The sequence below is a fragment of the Cucurbita pepo genome, chromosome LG02 (genome assembly GCF_002806865.2).
Source record: "Cucurbita pepo subsp. pepo cultivar mu-cu-16 chromosome LG02, ASM280686v2, whole genome shotgun sequence".
NCBI lineage: Eukaryota > Viridiplantae > Streptophyta > Magnoliopsida > Cucurbitales > Cucurbitaceae > Cucurbita > Cucurbita pepo.
The window spans coordinates 4,636,112-4,652,706 of NC_036639.1; the positions used below are offsets into that span (position 1 = coordinate 4,636,112).

General features: G+C 36.0%; 1 protein-coding gene across 1 annotated transcript; it reads right to left on the reverse strand.

Moving 5' to 3' along the window:
* Nucleotides 1-652: 652 nt before the first annotated feature.
* On the reverse strand, nt 653-15,483 carry LOC111788725 (ubiquitin carboxyl-terminal hydrolase 14-like). Its single transcript, XM_023669187.1, has 20 exons — nt 15,104-15,483; nt 12,343-12,514; nt 11,580-11,692; nt 11,150-11,486; nt 10,499-10,593; nt 7,590-7,723; nt 7,454-7,510; nt 7,293-7,370; nt 6,733-6,787; nt 6,605-6,646; nt 6,269-6,349; nt 4,781-4,979; nt 4,653-4,710; nt 4,454-4,576; nt 4,123-4,211; nt 3,942-4,031; nt 2,808-2,978; nt 2,519-2,634; nt 2,241-2,379; nt 653-1,200 (listed from the first exon to the last, which is right to left on the reverse strand). The coding sequence occupies exons 1-20, from the start codon at nt 15,209-15,211 to the stop codon at nt 1,022-1,024; spliced, it is 2,436 nt and encodes an 811-aa protein (XP_023524955.1). The 5' UTR covers nt 15,212-15,483; the 3' UTR covers nt 653-1,021.
* Nucleotides 15,484-16,595: the final 1,112 nt, after the last annotated feature.

Sequence of the window (16,595 nt, forward strand, 5' to 3'; positions counted from 1 at the left end):
ATCTCCCCAACTTTGTGCCTTAAAAAGGTTAATAATTTGGTATGCTTTACGAGAATGAAAACAGATGTTCAAGTTTTGGATTTTTCCATTCGGGCTTCTCCTCAAAGAGGTTTTTAAAACACGCATGGAATAAGTTTTCACACCTTTATAAAAAAATATTTTGTTCTCTCTCCCAACCGATGTGGGATCTCACAATCCACTCCCCATTGGTGCTTAGTGTCCTCGCTAGCACTCATTCTTTTCTCCAATTGATATGAGACAACCCAATCCACCCCCTTTGAGCCCAATATCCTTACTGGCACACTACCTCATGTCCACCCCCCTTCGGGGCTCGTCTTCCTTGTTGGCATCACCCGATGACTAACACTGATACTATTTGTAACAGCTCAAGCCCACCGCTAATAGATATTGTCCCCTTTAAACTTTTCCTTTCGGTTTCCCTTCAAGGTTTTTACTATGTGTTAACAATACTTCGTTCTCCTCCATGGTATCTCACGGATAATAAATGAAAAAGCATTTTAAAAGAGGGAAACAACATTCAAAAAATAACCAGAAGAGGAAATCAGATGAGTAGCCATTGTTGACCAATTACCTCATCTAATTATTCAAACAAGTCCAAGATTATGTGTTAACAAAAAAAGGCAGTAAGAACAATACCACAAAGAAGTGACACTGTGGAGTCAGTGTGTGATTTTTTGTTCTAATTAATCTTCTTTTTGGTTCTTTTCCACAAATTTGGAAAACAAAAGGATAAAAGAAACCATGGAAACAACAGTGAATGAATTTTATGTGGGAGAAAAGGGCAGGCGGCCCACATTGAACAACATCAATTACAGCAATGAAAGGAGTCCCAACAAGCCACCATTTTTCACAAATTTTCCATCAGAAACATAGGCATACACATAGATCCGAACGAGTGTCGCAGCAAAGCTGATGAAATCTGAATGATTTCCCTTTTCTCCCTGGCTCAGCTCTTACCATATTTGGGTGAATTCTCAACTGAGACGAAATTGGTCTACGATTACTCTTTGAGTCTCTCAAAGAAATATAAATATCCCATGTCCTTGGGTGGGTTCACCGAAACCCCAACCTTGTCGTCATTGAAAATAACCCATCTACCATCTTTAAAGATGTGAGCAACATAGTGACCACATTGAGTAGACGTCCCAATGTGGCTTATTATTCCCATCAGTCTATATCCTGAAAAAAACACAATCGTTGAGGGCTCTTGAGAAGTCGAAAGATATCGTCTTAAATATTGAACAGAAATTCAACAGACCAGAGACAGGCTAACAAGATAATTGATTAATAGTAAAGTACAAGTTAAAAGAAAGTGGTTAAAAAGTNAAAAAAAAAAAAAAAAAAAAAAAAAAAAAAAAAAAAAAAAAAAAAAAAAAAAAAAAAGCACGATGTATTCTATCTGACACATTCTGAGAAAAAGAACAAATGTTTTTCAAAGGTATCGTGCAATTGACCAAGAAACAAAAAATTGATTCACCGAATAAAGGAAGGCTTTTCATTTACTAGACAATGTTCATCGTCATATAGGGTTATGTAATAAAGTGGCACAAAAGTTTGTTCAGAATTGTCTACACAATAGAACAAAAAATTTCAAGCGTAAAATTTCCCCGTTGTAATGAAATACAAAAATTTCCCCGTCACTGCGTAAAATACACTAATTTTTTTTCCGCTTTTAAAAACACTAATCTTATCATTACCAATTTATTTCTTTAGATTTTCATTCTTTGCAAACTCTCTTGAAATCCTAGACAAATTTCTATACAAGAATAGATAAAAGAAAATAAAATCGAAAACTTATTTCTTCTAGTTCTTTAAATTCCACTAGAAAATCAGTAACTTTTTAAAAAGAATTTTCAAAGCCAATCTAAAAGACAGAAATTATTAGTAAATAAACCTAATTCAACATAAGGAACAATGGGTGCAAAATGATTTTTTTTTCCCCTGAATAACAAAATTTGGAATAAGAAAGAGTAAATATCAAACACATATTTTGAAATAAAAGACAAATGTTTGAGAAAAGACGGGGATTAAAAAAATGTTAAAATGCTCGAAGTAGACGATTTATTCTCGGCAAAAACATTTTTGAAAATTGTGTAAATCTAAATTTGTCATCTAAGTTGCGACTGTAAGTCCAGGGATTTATCAAAGTAATTAAAAAGAAAGAAAATGCATCCAACAGACAACATAGAAATAATTATCAAGAGGAATAAGAAACTAACTCTCTCCACCATCGGGTAGAGCAGCATCGAGGTTGGTTGGTGTGCTTGATGTAGTGGCGTCTAAACAGTCTGGCTCAGATGATATAGAAGCTTCAGGATTGTTAAATATCCAATCTGTCGCTTTCTCAATGTCGCCACCCTACAACCAATGATGCGGGGAGGATTAACACTATAATATGACTTGCACGTTTCTTCTTTTTAGTTGTTTTCTATCCTTTTCTATTCACCCTCTTTTAGAAGTTCTTTTTCTGTGTGTGAGTTAAGGGAGCAGAGCTTACAGATGCCTTTAACGCTTTTCTAGCAATTGCTTCTTGAAATCCAAATTGAAGCAACATGTCAACTTTAGTTTGATCAACAACAAAATCTGCCTTCTGGGAGATCGGATCATTTATATCTACCAGAAAAAAATAAATACATGAATGGCGAGTATTTCTAAATAATACCTTAAAGCATAAGCGATGAAACAATAAAAACTGTGGATTAATGTTCCGTAAGGATAAGAACATACGTAAAATAGAAACACAAGGAGACGTACCTACACATCAAGACAATAATATTTAAATATACCTGGATCATCCATGTGAGAAAGTAACCAATTCATAGCCTCTTCAACTCCAGCGTTTGAGGTATTAATGGCAGCTTTCTGACAGTGAAGATAGTTAAATCCCATTGACACAAGTTGAGAAACAATATCCTCGTTCGCTGAAGGTTTATTTGACTGAAACTCATCCTCAGGACCTTACAAAGATGACAAAAATTGGGATCAAATGTCACATCATCAAGTAAAACAAACAAATATGTAAAACCAAGAAATTTTTGAAGTTCTTAATCTTAAGAGGATACGGAACTTGCACCATTATATTCCATAAATATTGACAAGATAGAGACGAGACACAAAGATCAATACATACATATATGTGCCAATCGATGTTTTCCTATTTTAAAAATTACATTGATAGGTAAGCTTTAGGTATACAATTTTATAATATTCTACAGATGTAAATATCAAATAGTATAAATTATATGACAGGAACTCAACACGCTTCAACAAAATCGGAAAGCAAAGTCGATTTCCCACCAAATGAGTAACAAGTCATCCACAAAAAATAACACATCTTCATGAGCACGGTTTTTTCTTATTTTGTATCATCTATTTTTGTTGCCGGATTTTTTCCATTAATTTAATTTCTTTCTTACTTTATTCTTCATTTTGGTGCATGCCTTCTTATTGGTTTTTATTTTTAAAATTTCTTCAAAACGGATATCTGCAAATATCAATAAGAAAAACTATGTTCTCTGGTCATTTTTATTCATTATCTATGCATGTCTCTTTGCACATTCCCACAGTTACACAATGCATATTTATAAAAGCAGGGGAAAAAAAATCTTTCAGTCGTGTGCCTTGCATAGTGTCCATGTTAAATATGTGCCCAACATTAGAATTTGAAAAAAGCGTTCCTATCCAAGAAGCAGATACACAAGACAAACGCACATGTGAACACACAATCTAAATTAAAGAAATAACTGTAACAATATATTTATGAAAGCGCATACGTGTACACAATCTAAATTAATTAAAGAAATAACTGTAACAAGAATCCATAAATTAAACTTATGATATATAAACAGTAAACTTATGGAAGCGTCAACTTCTCATCTGTGAGAGACTAGAGACTGAAAGACCAAGAAGAATCCACCTACCAGCCTCAGGCAAAAGCTCTTCCCCAGCCCTTGGTCCTTTACTACGCATTTGACTAAGATCAATGATATCAGGGACATCGACATAGACATCTAAGTGATACAAAATCAAAAGGTTAAAACAAAAGGGACGGAAAACCACAAAAGAAAAGGCAAGAAAATCAAGAAAGGTGTAGAGAAATACCAAGTTTTTTGGGCACCCAACCGTCCCCCATAATAAATTTGCGCATATGCAAGACCAGGTAGTCTGGGAAGGAAGTTAATCTTGCAGTCCTGTAGAGTTATAGAGCAGAGAAGATGGTAATAACTCACTTCTGCTCGTTGGCAACAACTCAACTATGGACAAAAAATCTTGCAATGGATTGCTTAATGACATTGATTACCGTATACCATAAACTAAACTTTTGGAAATGACGAATGAGAAATGAATGCCAACATTACAAAATAAAATAGTGGAACATGCAATTTTTTAAATTTTATTTTATAGGAATCTGCAAAAAATGAGGAATTCTTACTTTGTTGCTGTTGTCTTAGCTTGCAAGGCAGTGCTGTAAAAATCATGAATCTCCTCCGGAGATGAAAAGCTTGCAAGGCATGCCTCTAGAGGTACTCTAGGCCGCACAATTTCATCAGTGCCTCTGATAAACCCATTATTCTTAGTAACAAACTATCAATGTGAAGTGAAAAGACATACAAAAAAGGATTCCCACTTACAGTTCCTTCCCTTCTAAGATCTTTTGAGCCTTGAGCTTCTGGAAGGCTTCAATTTCATCTGAGATTTCAAACAATGGTGTCATTTGGTGATAGATTGTTATATAGAAATAATGGCTAAACCATTTTACCTTTATTAGTAGCTTCGTGTAATGGGATGTTCAATGAGAGAATGTAATCATGCCGTCTATTATAAGCAACTTTTCCAGAGGAACACACAATACGATCCTCAATACCAAATTTGAAACTTCTTGCAGGATTGTTTCCAGAACTCCCAGAATTCTGTTGCTCAACTTGGTCAAGAAAATGCAGGAAGAATTCCAAGGCATCCTGTAAAAATTTCATTACTTTTATATAAAACAGACTAGCAGATTTTGTGTGCAAGACTAGATAAACCTAAAGACAAAATGGTTTTCTTGACAAAACCAGCTTCTTTTGTGGCCATCAGGCACAGGCCACAGTTTTTGAAAACATCTTTGACATAAAACCTTAAAGGTTAATCATCTGAGTCTCTGGGCCTCGGTATAAGTGGATACAATGGATTGCAGTGTAGTTATCAAGAGAAAACTTGAAGATATTATAATTTAAAACAGTAAAATAACTAAACAAGAAAAAATGGGAAGATATAAAATAGCTGCTGGTAGTGATACATATTTCTTCCAGCACTGAGTCAACCCTAAAGCTCTTCCATATATAGGTCCAGGCTTTTGCAACAGGCATATGAAATATAATTCATGATCTCCAAGTTCCAAAGGACTAATGCAATGCCCAACACTGATCTGATCTACCCCTCGCACAGGAGTCATGGCATTTCTATCATGGCGAGGCACCTTTTTACCATTACACTTACCCAAAAGTTCCTTTCGAATCATTATTCACTGACTCTTCTCTTCTACAGCACATATCCACCTCTGCTGTGTTACAACATTACAACAACATCTCATTCCCAAAGAAAGCATAAACACTCCTCTAGGAGCTTCTTCAGTATCAGCCAACCTTACTGGGATCGAGGTACAGGTTACCAAGCAAACATTGACTCTCCAATATCTCCTTCTCACTACTTGACTCTTCTCTATCATTCAGAACAGAAGTTTTGCTTCTTCTCTAAAACAATCTCCAATGTTTCCTAATCGTTCCTCAAACTACATTTTGTTTCAGGGTTCGCATACTTAAGGCGTTGGCCACCTCCACTCCACATACAACTAGGAATCGTTCTCCTTTCTCAACATATTGAGTAATACAACCTCAAGAAACCTTAAAATCCCTCCATTGAAATAGTTTCTCCTGGAGGAACAATGAGCTCTATGCCTCAATTATCATTTCTTTTTTTGGTTTGGGGCCTTCTTTTAACTCTTTCTTTTTTTATGCATGTAATTCCCTTATATATGCTTTCATTTCTGCTCAATTGGCTTCGACATTTAAAGAAAATATAATAAAATTAAATTAAAAAGCATCCATAGTGTAAAGCCAGAGGGTTGGTTGAGAAAAATGGAGAAATAGTGAAACTACATCTACTGAGCCAGATCGATAATATACTACTGGCACAATTCAAATAAACAAAATCAAGACTTTCCATTAAAAAAAATTGCATAAATAATAAACTTACAGTGTGAACATACCTGCTGTCTCATCGTAGAAAATTCTGGATGATTAGCGGCAATAACTGTTTTGAACATCCGAGGGGGTATGCCTTCCTGTTTCTATAGTTGATACACGTAAATGGCAACAGAAAGACAAACAAGAAAATCTTCAAAATATGTTCAAAAGTTTGAACCAGCAACACAAGAACAGATATTACTAGTGAACAAAGAAATTTCGAGTACTTCTCAAGAACATAGCAAACAAAACAAGGAAATATTCACAATTTGAAGTGCAGTCACTATCATTATTCAGCAATTACGTTATTCTATCTCAGGTCTTTAAAAAATTGAGTAAAGAGCTCGTCCAAAACTTACTGCATTTATTGCTGAGGAAGAAGAATTCATCCTTTCACATTTCTACAGGACAGATCAGAAAATTCCAATCAACTAATAGCAGAAACAATAGATACAGAGGGCTTGCTTCCTTTTGTTTAGCTACTTACTTCTAGTGAAGGAATGGAATATTTTCCCGATAGCAAACCATGTGCCAGCTTTGTTCTGCAAGACCAAAAAGTAACTAGTATAACTATATCATCATCCACCTTCCTCTTTCTCTCTCTCTCTCTCTCTCTCAAAGAAAAGAGTGAAGAGAAATACTAGGCAATTATAAAAGCTTTGTTCTGCAAGACCAAAAAGTAACTAGTATAACTATATCATCATCCACCTTCCTCTTTCTCTCTCTCTCTCTCTCTCTCAAAGAAAAGAGTGAAGAGAAATACTAGGCAATTATAAAAGCTTTGTTCTGCAAGACCAAAAAGTAACTAGTATAACTATATCATCATCCACCTTCCTCTTTCTCTCTCTCTCTCTCTCTCTCAAAGAAAAGAGTGAAGAGAAATACTAGGCAATTATAAAAGCTTTGTTCTGCAAGACCAAAAAGTAACTAGTATAACTATATCATCATCCACCTTCCTCTTTCTCTCTCTCTCTCTCTCTCTCAAAGAAAAGAGTGAAGAGAAATACTAGGCAATTATAAAAGCCTTAGAATTTCCTAGCCACTTACAGTTGCATGTTAAAGTCAACAGTCGGATCTGCAGGTGCAGTTTCAAAAGCCGACTTTAAACTTTGCTTGGTGTAGTATCTGAAAACATACCCGAGGGAAATTATGATTGAGAAAGAACATACAACATGATTTGATGTAATAAAACTATGTAAATATAGGACCTTTCACAGAATGAATGCGTTGAAAGAACAACTTGCATTGTCGCTGCCAAGTAGCAGCTGCAAGAAAAAGCATATTTGTGAGCCAAGAAAAATTTAGATACACTAGTTTAACACACAGTCAACAATGCATCAATACCTGTTTCCCAAATTAACCAGCCCTGTGTAACCTGGTCCAAAAACTGGCTCAACTTCCTGTCCACTTTCTTGTATCCGATTCCAATCAAAATTAGTGTTTTGGTCAAGCTCTCTTTCAGCAGTGGTCATTTCAGTCTGTAAATGAATAATGGAAGCTGCTTTCAACAAGATTGGACAACATAGACATGAAAGATAAAGCTATAGGTGCATAACATGGTATTCCAAAAAGCTTCCACAAAAGCATCCAAAACATGGCCACATAGTAAAGTGAAGAAGAGATCTAAAAGTCAACATATAAGTGCTATTTAAATTGTTTTTTTTCCTGGATAAGAAAGAGCTAATTCAATTTTTAAGAACACCACCTGAGTTGAATCCCTATTTACTCTTTTTTTTTACTTCCTGATTGGGATCCCCAGTTTTAGGAGTAGAAACATAGAGTTTACTGAAAAATTTTGTATGGGGAGGAATTGAGGAGGGCAGTTAATCTCACTTGGTAAGGTGGGAGGGTACTTCCGAAGCCAATGGAAGCTAGAGGTTTAGACATTGGTAAATTGAGATTAAGGAATGTACGATGCTGGCAAAACAGTTGTGGCAGTTTTCTAGTGAACCACGTGCTCTATGGTATAGGATATTAGAGAGCAATTACAGTTTGCACACAGTTGAATGGGTTTCAACTTCCAAGTGGTGAATTGAAAGGCTTTAGTACCTCTGCACTGCTATTGATTAGAGTTCTCCATTTTCTCCCAGTTAGTTAAATGTTCTATTGAGGATGGGTCTCATAGTTATTCTTTGGAGAATTGTTGGATGAGAGTTAAGCCCCTCTGTGCATTTTTCCCGCAACTTTATCACCGACACTTGTCAGGTAAGAGGTGGCTCTTGGTGGCCTCTGTTTTGTCGTCCTTGCTCACTTTATTCTGTCATCCTCACACTAACTAAAAGTTTTGAGAGGTGGTGGGTTTTCTTTCTATTATGTCTGATCATAAGGTCTATTTAGGGAGGCGGGCTTTCTAGGCTTGTACCCCTACCCCTACTAACCCATTTTAGGATTTTCTTTTATTGTTCATTCGCCCACTTCTTTTGTTCCCCTTCTCCCAATTGAGGGGTCTCATTTTTTTCCTCTCTAAAGAAAGATACAATCCCTAAGAAAGTGAATGTTTTTTCGTAGCAAGTTTTGCACATGAGAGTGAACACTCAATATTGTATCCAACGGCACTTATATTGTGACTGCAATATTTTGTCTTTTGCAAATATCAGGAGGAGAATTTTGATCATGTTTTGTGTTCTTCTTCTATTCCTTTTGGAGTTGGAGCTTTAGCTTGTTTGAAGTTGTTATAGTGCATAATGGGGACTATCACTTCAAAATGAGGAGATAATGATGAACTCTCCCTTTGGAGAAAGTGATCTTGTGGCGGGCTTGTTCTTTTTGCGATCTTGTGAGCAATGGTTTGAGAGGAATACAAAAATTTCCAGACGGGTTGAAAGGTTTTTGAAGGGGATTTGGGAGCTTATGAGATTTAATGCTTCTTCAAGGGTATCCATTAATCAAGACTTTTTAAAATAAAGGCTTGTTTTAGGAGATGTATGGGGCACCGTTTATTATCTTTCTACTGGAATGGTATGGGGCACAGTCTAGTAATTTATTGTAAAGCAGTTAGACCTTGAAATACATTCTTTTACATGTTCTTAAAATTCTGGTAAGAGATGGAGCTTTCGTGGAGAAAAATGAAAAATGATTCTTTTTAGTATTTGTGAGCTGTGTTTGGACCAGTTTATGTACACCTCAACTAATCTCACAAAAATACTGCTCAATCCTACAACACTTCATTACTAAGAAAAACACATAGGCTACTAAATTCTATGTAAGTAGCGGTCAACATAGACTGAACTCATTCCCTCTAAGTCCTTTATTATTTCCATGGCCCTTATCAAACACTAGTTCAATCCACCCCAATCAGAAGATAATTATAATAGAAGAAAGAAGCATACAAACAAACCAAAAAAAAAAAAATAATAACATTTACAATAAAGGATCAACATGATTGCCAAGATCACCACAACAGCAGAGCTAGAAAGAGGTGGAGGGAATGTCAAGGTAAGGAACGATAATGATGTAATTCATAGAAGAAAACTCAATTCTTACACTAGCAAACCAAATTTTTGTTTCCTTCACATTTTGAGTCTCTTTTTACTCTCTGAGGATGGCCATCCAAGAAATTTAAATCCTAAAATACCTTATAGTGACTAGACCAATCAATCTGACTCCCACCAAAATGGACATCCACAAGGTTAGGTGAATTGTCCTTAGACCGAAGCTCAACAGAGCAACAATGCCCATTTGAGGTGAGACCTTCAATCTACAATCATCTGCATGATCACTATCCACAACTCCTCCTTATCCCCCGCTCCAAAACCCAAACCTGCCCCGGTTATCACTCCTCTCATGCATTGTCATTCTCTTGGGATTCTTAATCTAATCTCTTCTTTAGCCTTTTCCTTCCCTTATCACAATGGCATCTTCAACCCCTCGCACCACTTCAATTTTTATTAAAAAAAATTACAACTTATATTCAATTGTCAGTTCAGAGATCCTCTCCTACATGTATAACACATTTCTATTACGCAATTCCCCTAGATATTAAAAACTAAGATTAGCCTCATTTCAGATGGCAAAAGAATAAAAGAAATGGAGAACGCTATAAAATTCCTACCTTAAAAATATTGTGGATCCATTGCAAACTGAAGATAAATAAGCACATCATAAGAACCACATGTGCACCAAAATTATAGTTTGCACCACAACGAATAACTTCTAATCCGAATTAAAAATATCCAGTTTCTATCTATTTCCACATATAAGCCCCCTGCAAAATTAAATAAGTGCTTCAAGCTTTCCGTGAGAGAATACCTAACCTTCTGTAAGGATGAAAAGTCAATGCCAAAGAAAGCAAGGTGTTGTCCTAGCATTGGGTCCAAGACACTATCATCCTCTGGATAAGAGTACACATCTGAGCTGCCACAAAACATTGCCCATATTTAAAATTCATGCATGCATCAGCTGTGATAAAAGAACAAAAGTGGGTAAAATAACACACTTAATTGCTTCCCAAAATTTCCAATCATTAAGAAAAACGGTCATAAATTGATATGGCAATGAACCAAGGGAAACAACCCAAAACGTTGTTCCCAAAGAAGGTCTTACTACTATTACCAAAATTGAAAGATTCTGCACATCGCAAAAAAAATTCAAAAGGTTATGGCCAATTCCTTGTGTTAAGAAGTCCACTTGTGCTCATCCTTCCGATAAATACAAGCCACCACCTTATGCCACAACTCATTTGTTTCCTTTGGAAATCTTTGATACGATTTTGATAACAGGGCTTTAATCGGACTTGGAAACCATATGCCATCCCATTAAATGTCCCACTCTCCGCTTCTTTTTAGTGGCTTTCTAATTTTTTCCCCTTTGCAGATGAGTGGTTCAATTTTTATGAAGTAAATGAATCGATCAAGATGAATACAATTATAAAGTGACATTGATAACTTTATCAAGCAAAACATTACCTGCTGCTTCAAGGTCAGCCGTGATTGTCCCTAGCTTAACAGCAAGAGGATAGCCTGTATCTTTGTAGTGCTCAACAGCATGGTTGTTACCTCCTGTTCCATCCCAATTTTTTCTCCCACAAAGGATCATTCCATCAGTTAAGTTGAGCCACAGATTCTCAGTTTTATCACATTTTGAACACTTCCATCCAGAAGGAGGAACTATCACACCATTGTCAATCTGCTGCAAATTCATTGCATACGAACTAATTTTCAGCTTATCAGTTGTCCATGATGCAAGTTGCTCTTTTCTCTCAGCACCCTCAGCCAATAAAACAGCATCAACTGCCAACCTTACCTGCAATTATAGCATTAGCCATGGTTTAAAATATTTCATTAAAAAAAAGTTTCTGCTCCAGATGAGAGATGGAGGTGGGGGAAGAATATTCACCTTCTCTGGCAGCTCCACGGAAGGAAATGGAAGAGTTTCATAATTAGGCAGTATCACTACACTATAAGTTTCATCATATTCAGGTTCATTGTTATCAAACCCACCATCAACTCCTGGAGAAAAACTAATAATAAGTATGACAAGGACTGAATCGTTGTTCCCAAATTAGAGGTTAGCAGGAAAGTTTCATAATATGCATTCTCGGTGGTGTGCTGCAGAGAATATTATTACAGTGAAAGCAACCCCTCTCATAAACTAGAAACAAGCGCTTCATTATTGAATGAACTTTGGCAAATCATTGCCATGGGAGCTAAGCCTGACTCGAAATAACTGGATTCTCTTGGAGAAATCTAAAGATAGGACAGAAATTTGGGCACTAGCTAAACTTTTATGGTTGTCTTGGCATACTAAACAAACAATTTTGTATTATCCATATGTTAAAATCACTCCTGGAGTAGTTTATCTAGACGTATTGGCAATACTATGTTTTTTCTTTCTAAATATATGAGGAAAAAGGTTATCAAATATTCTTATTTCTACATATAAGTAAAAGTGAGTCACAACATCAACATGTTAGAGTATGAATAACGCTATTGGGAGAAACAACTTATTAAACTACCAACAATGCTTTTGGGAGTGAAAAAGCAAAATGTGAAAAACATAAAAATGTGTTTATACCTCAATCAGAAAAGAAAAGTAACAACAAGACAGATTATATGAGATTAACCATAGTAAGGCATACAATGTTGTGGTAGAAAAATACCTATAGCTAAGAGCGTAGGTTTCTTCAAAGGCCGGTCTTCAGGAACCAACTTCTTTGTTTGCTTTATGTGCAAATATACAGGGTTTCCAGTCCTTTCATAATTCCAAACTACAAAATCCTTCCCAAATGCTAGAAATGTATTCAAATCAATGAACAGACCACCTTCTGATCTCTGTAACTCAAAAGAAAACAAACATCATAAGACAACAGCAAGGAAGAGGAGTTTCCACAGATAAAAGGTGTAGGATATCATAAAAGCGTGTCGAGCAAATGTTGTTGCTTTTGGACAAATAATATCCAGTTGAAGGCATAGAAGACCCACGGAGGTGATCAAGGTGAATGTTGCTGGTCCAACATTTTCATACACATGAGAATTTGAATTTCATTTATATTCCTTGATCTGCATATAATGTCTTTCTACTCAAGAAGGAAAACTATGAAACAATAATAGGTCAAACAGATTCTTGAATCTTGGCTGGGCTTGTTCTATCATACACACTGATACAACCTTTAACATTCTAAATATCTTAGTACAGATCAAATCTAACCCTTTTCTTTTTCATAATAGACATCTTTTTCTTCATTTTAAGTTTAACAGATTCTTAAAGATGTCATTAACTTCTAAAGAATTGCAAAATCAACATCACATCACTCCTCGACCATCTTTTCAAATAATTATCTTATACGGATGATGGTTTTTAATGGAAAACATACTTCCATAAAGATAACAAAGGGCCAACAGAAATACAAGCCAACAACAAAAAGAAGCAAACAAAAACCTAAATTATGCTCTAAATACAAAGGACTTCAATCAACCAAAATAAGGCCTAAAGATCCTTAGTAATAGAATCTCACAAATAAGCGTTGAAACTAGCTGAGAGGGTAGGATACTCTCTCAGCTGAGAAAGAAACTAGTAACGGAATCTCATGAATAAGTGTTGCATTCACATTCACATTCCTTGATCTGCATATAATGTTTTTCTACTCAAGAAGGAAAAATCCGAAGCCCAAACCTCCCTGAAGGCCACTTCACCCCTCTAAAGAATTGTCTTGATGGCAGCTATATTACGATGAGTTGACATTCGTGTAAATAATGTCTTCATTTTATTTTATTTCTTTTCTTAGAAGTTAAAACCATCAACACTTCAGGCTTAGTTGAGATTAGATACCCAAGAAAGCATGAGACCAGCAATAATTTAGGCGTCAAATTTATTTTAGTCCAACTTATCCTATTATTTCATTATTTAATTTTAGTTCATTGCTAACGCCAACAAAGAGATGCTATGATATTTGAGTAAATTTTTTAGTAAACAATTGAGTTGTTAATCTAAATATTACCCTTGAGATCATTGGTAATACGTAAGCTTTAGCCTATGCATATTCTTTGCACTAGTCCCTGCAGTCTCCATTGTCCTGACTAATTAAATTGAAAAAAGAATTACAGATTTAAGAAAACTTAATAATCGATCAATTCATTACATAATTTGGCAGATTAAGAATTAGAATCACAGCTACATTGAGGGGTCTAAACTCTATCCAATGCTATATATGCACCTAACAGGTGTAAACGCTAACATATCATATTGTTTTCTAAAAATTGGGTAAGAGCATGCAGAGTATACAAGCATAAATGGATATATTCTCTCATTTATTTGTATGTTCTGATACGTTGTATGGATGTTATGTTTAAAAGTTCTTAGTGCCAATTATGAAATTGCATTTAGTCTGCAGTATGAGAGAAGATATAAAATCCACTGCATGTTTCCAATTATGAAATATTTGTAACAGAGCAGGTAAAGAAATCCAAAATTGAATAAGCATATTTGTAAATCATTTGGGATTTACAAGAGACTTCAAATTTAAAATTAAATCTCCATACAATTGTACAATTTAATAATAATAATAATAATGTCTTTCGAGTCCAAATTCGTTATCTATATTCACTTTTTTTTTAAGTATCCATGAGTGTCCAAGCCAGCTCGTGTCTACCTTGACCAATCTCACAAGACAGCTATCGAACCCTACTACATTTGGTTGCCAAGGTAACTTGTAGGATATTAAATCCTAGGTAGCTTGGCCACCATGGTTTGATCTCATTCCCTCTAAATCCGTTATTACTTACATGACTCTTCCTGACCATTAGGCTCACTCATGGTGATTTATCTGTATTCACTTCTTCTTTTGTCCGAAGCAAACAAATGAACAATATATTTGTATATTAATGCATCACTCAAACCAAAGTATCTCCACTCACTGTATGACTGAAATACATGGACCTATCTCCGAACAATCAATAATGACAGTGAAAATAAATACAGCCAGAGACAAAGGAAAATATCTGGACGTTTGAAATGAATATAACAGGAGGATGTGGCAACAATGCTACGAGATAGAGAAAATAGATATTAAACAGAGGAGGCTTCATAAATTGACACTTCGACGAGTGCATTGGTGATCATAGCATCAAAACGACTGTAATCGAAATGTTCAAACCAAATGAATGACAATCCTCAACAAAGCCAGGCAAAAACTCGCTATTCCTTTGACATTCATTAACATTTCTTCAGAACAAAACGGAAATTGACCACATGAAGTTCTCAAGCAAGCACTCGGCAAAATCAAAGCTCTTGACTACTGAACACCGTAATTCCAGCACAATGAAACTAAATGGAGCAATCGACAGAGAAGGCACAAAAAAAAAAGTAATAATAATAAATAACAGCGGTAGCCACAGTAGCAAAAGAAATGGAGAACATGTTACCGGAGTATCGAAGGACAAGCAGCATTCCTGCTTGTAGATGCGATTGGTAGGCTCCGGAATCCGAACACGCGACAGATTAGATCGAAGCAAATCCATTGTGCAGGTCATCGGAGCGAAATCCGAAGAAGCTGCAAAATAGATTGTTGATGATTCAGAGGGAAAGAGGAAGAATAGATTCCTTTTCCTTTGCCCTAAGCAGATAGAAAGCAACTGAATGGGCTCTTGCTCTCACTGCGAGTAAAATCAGGGGACATGATGAGGAAACAAAAGCCTTTTATATACAGCGCGATTTTTCCATTTTCTTTCTCTTCTCGTCTTCGTTTCTTATTCTACTTCCGATAAAGGAGACGGGTTCACGCAACGCAGTCACGGAGAGAGAGAAAAAAAATGTTTAAATTCTTTTATTAAAATAATATAATTTTATTATTTTAAATTTTGTAATCTTTTATAAATATTTCAAAACCGTAACTATAATACAAAATCTTGGACAAAAAAATTTTAATAAATGGTAAAATTTTGAAATACCATTTTCTTTTTGTAATATTTTTAAAAAGAGTATTTTAGTATATAATTTAACTAATTAAAATAATATTATTAAGAGAACTATTATATAGATAAATTATTTAAAGTATTTGTGTGATGTCCACATTGATTGGGAGAGGAGAACAAACCACCATTTATAAGGGTATGGAAACCTTTCCTAGTAGACGCGTTTTAAAAGGGAAAGCCCAAAGAGGACAATATCTGCTAGCGGTGGATCTGGGTCGTTACAAATGGTATTAGAGCCAGACACCGGACGATGTGTCAACCTTCTCGCTGTTCCCCGAAGGGGGGTAGACACGAGGCGGCGTGCCAGTAAGGATGCTGGGCCCAAAAGGAGGTGGATTTGGGAGCGGTCCCACATCGATTGGAGGAAGGAAAGAGTGTCAGCGAGGACACTGGTCCCGAAGGGAGATGGATTATACCCCAAAGGGGGGTGGATTTGGGGGCGGTCCCACATCGATCGGAGGAAGGAAAGAGTGCTAGCGAGGATGCTGGTCCCGAAGGGGGATGGATTGTGATGTCCCACATTGGTTGGGGAGGAGAACAAACCACCATTTATAAAACACGCCCTCCCCGCCCAAAGGGGGAAGGATTGTGATGTCCCATGGATTGTGAAGCCAAGCCCCACACCCCTCCCCTGTAGACGGCTTTTAGGGAAAACACCGCTGGCTTTTAAAGCAAGCCAAGCCCCACACCCTCCCCTGTAGACGGCTTTTAGGGAAAACACGAGGACAATATCCAAGCCCCACACCCTCCCCTGTAGACGACTTTTAGGAAAAATATGAGGACAATATCTGCTAGCGGTGGATCTAAGGCATTACAATTTGTAATTTAGTTAAAAACCATTATTTACCCAAAATGCACTCGGATTGAATTATTTTTTTGATTTTTTTTATAACAATTTAAAGTGTGATTTTAGATGATAAATAATATTTTAAAAAATCGTTTA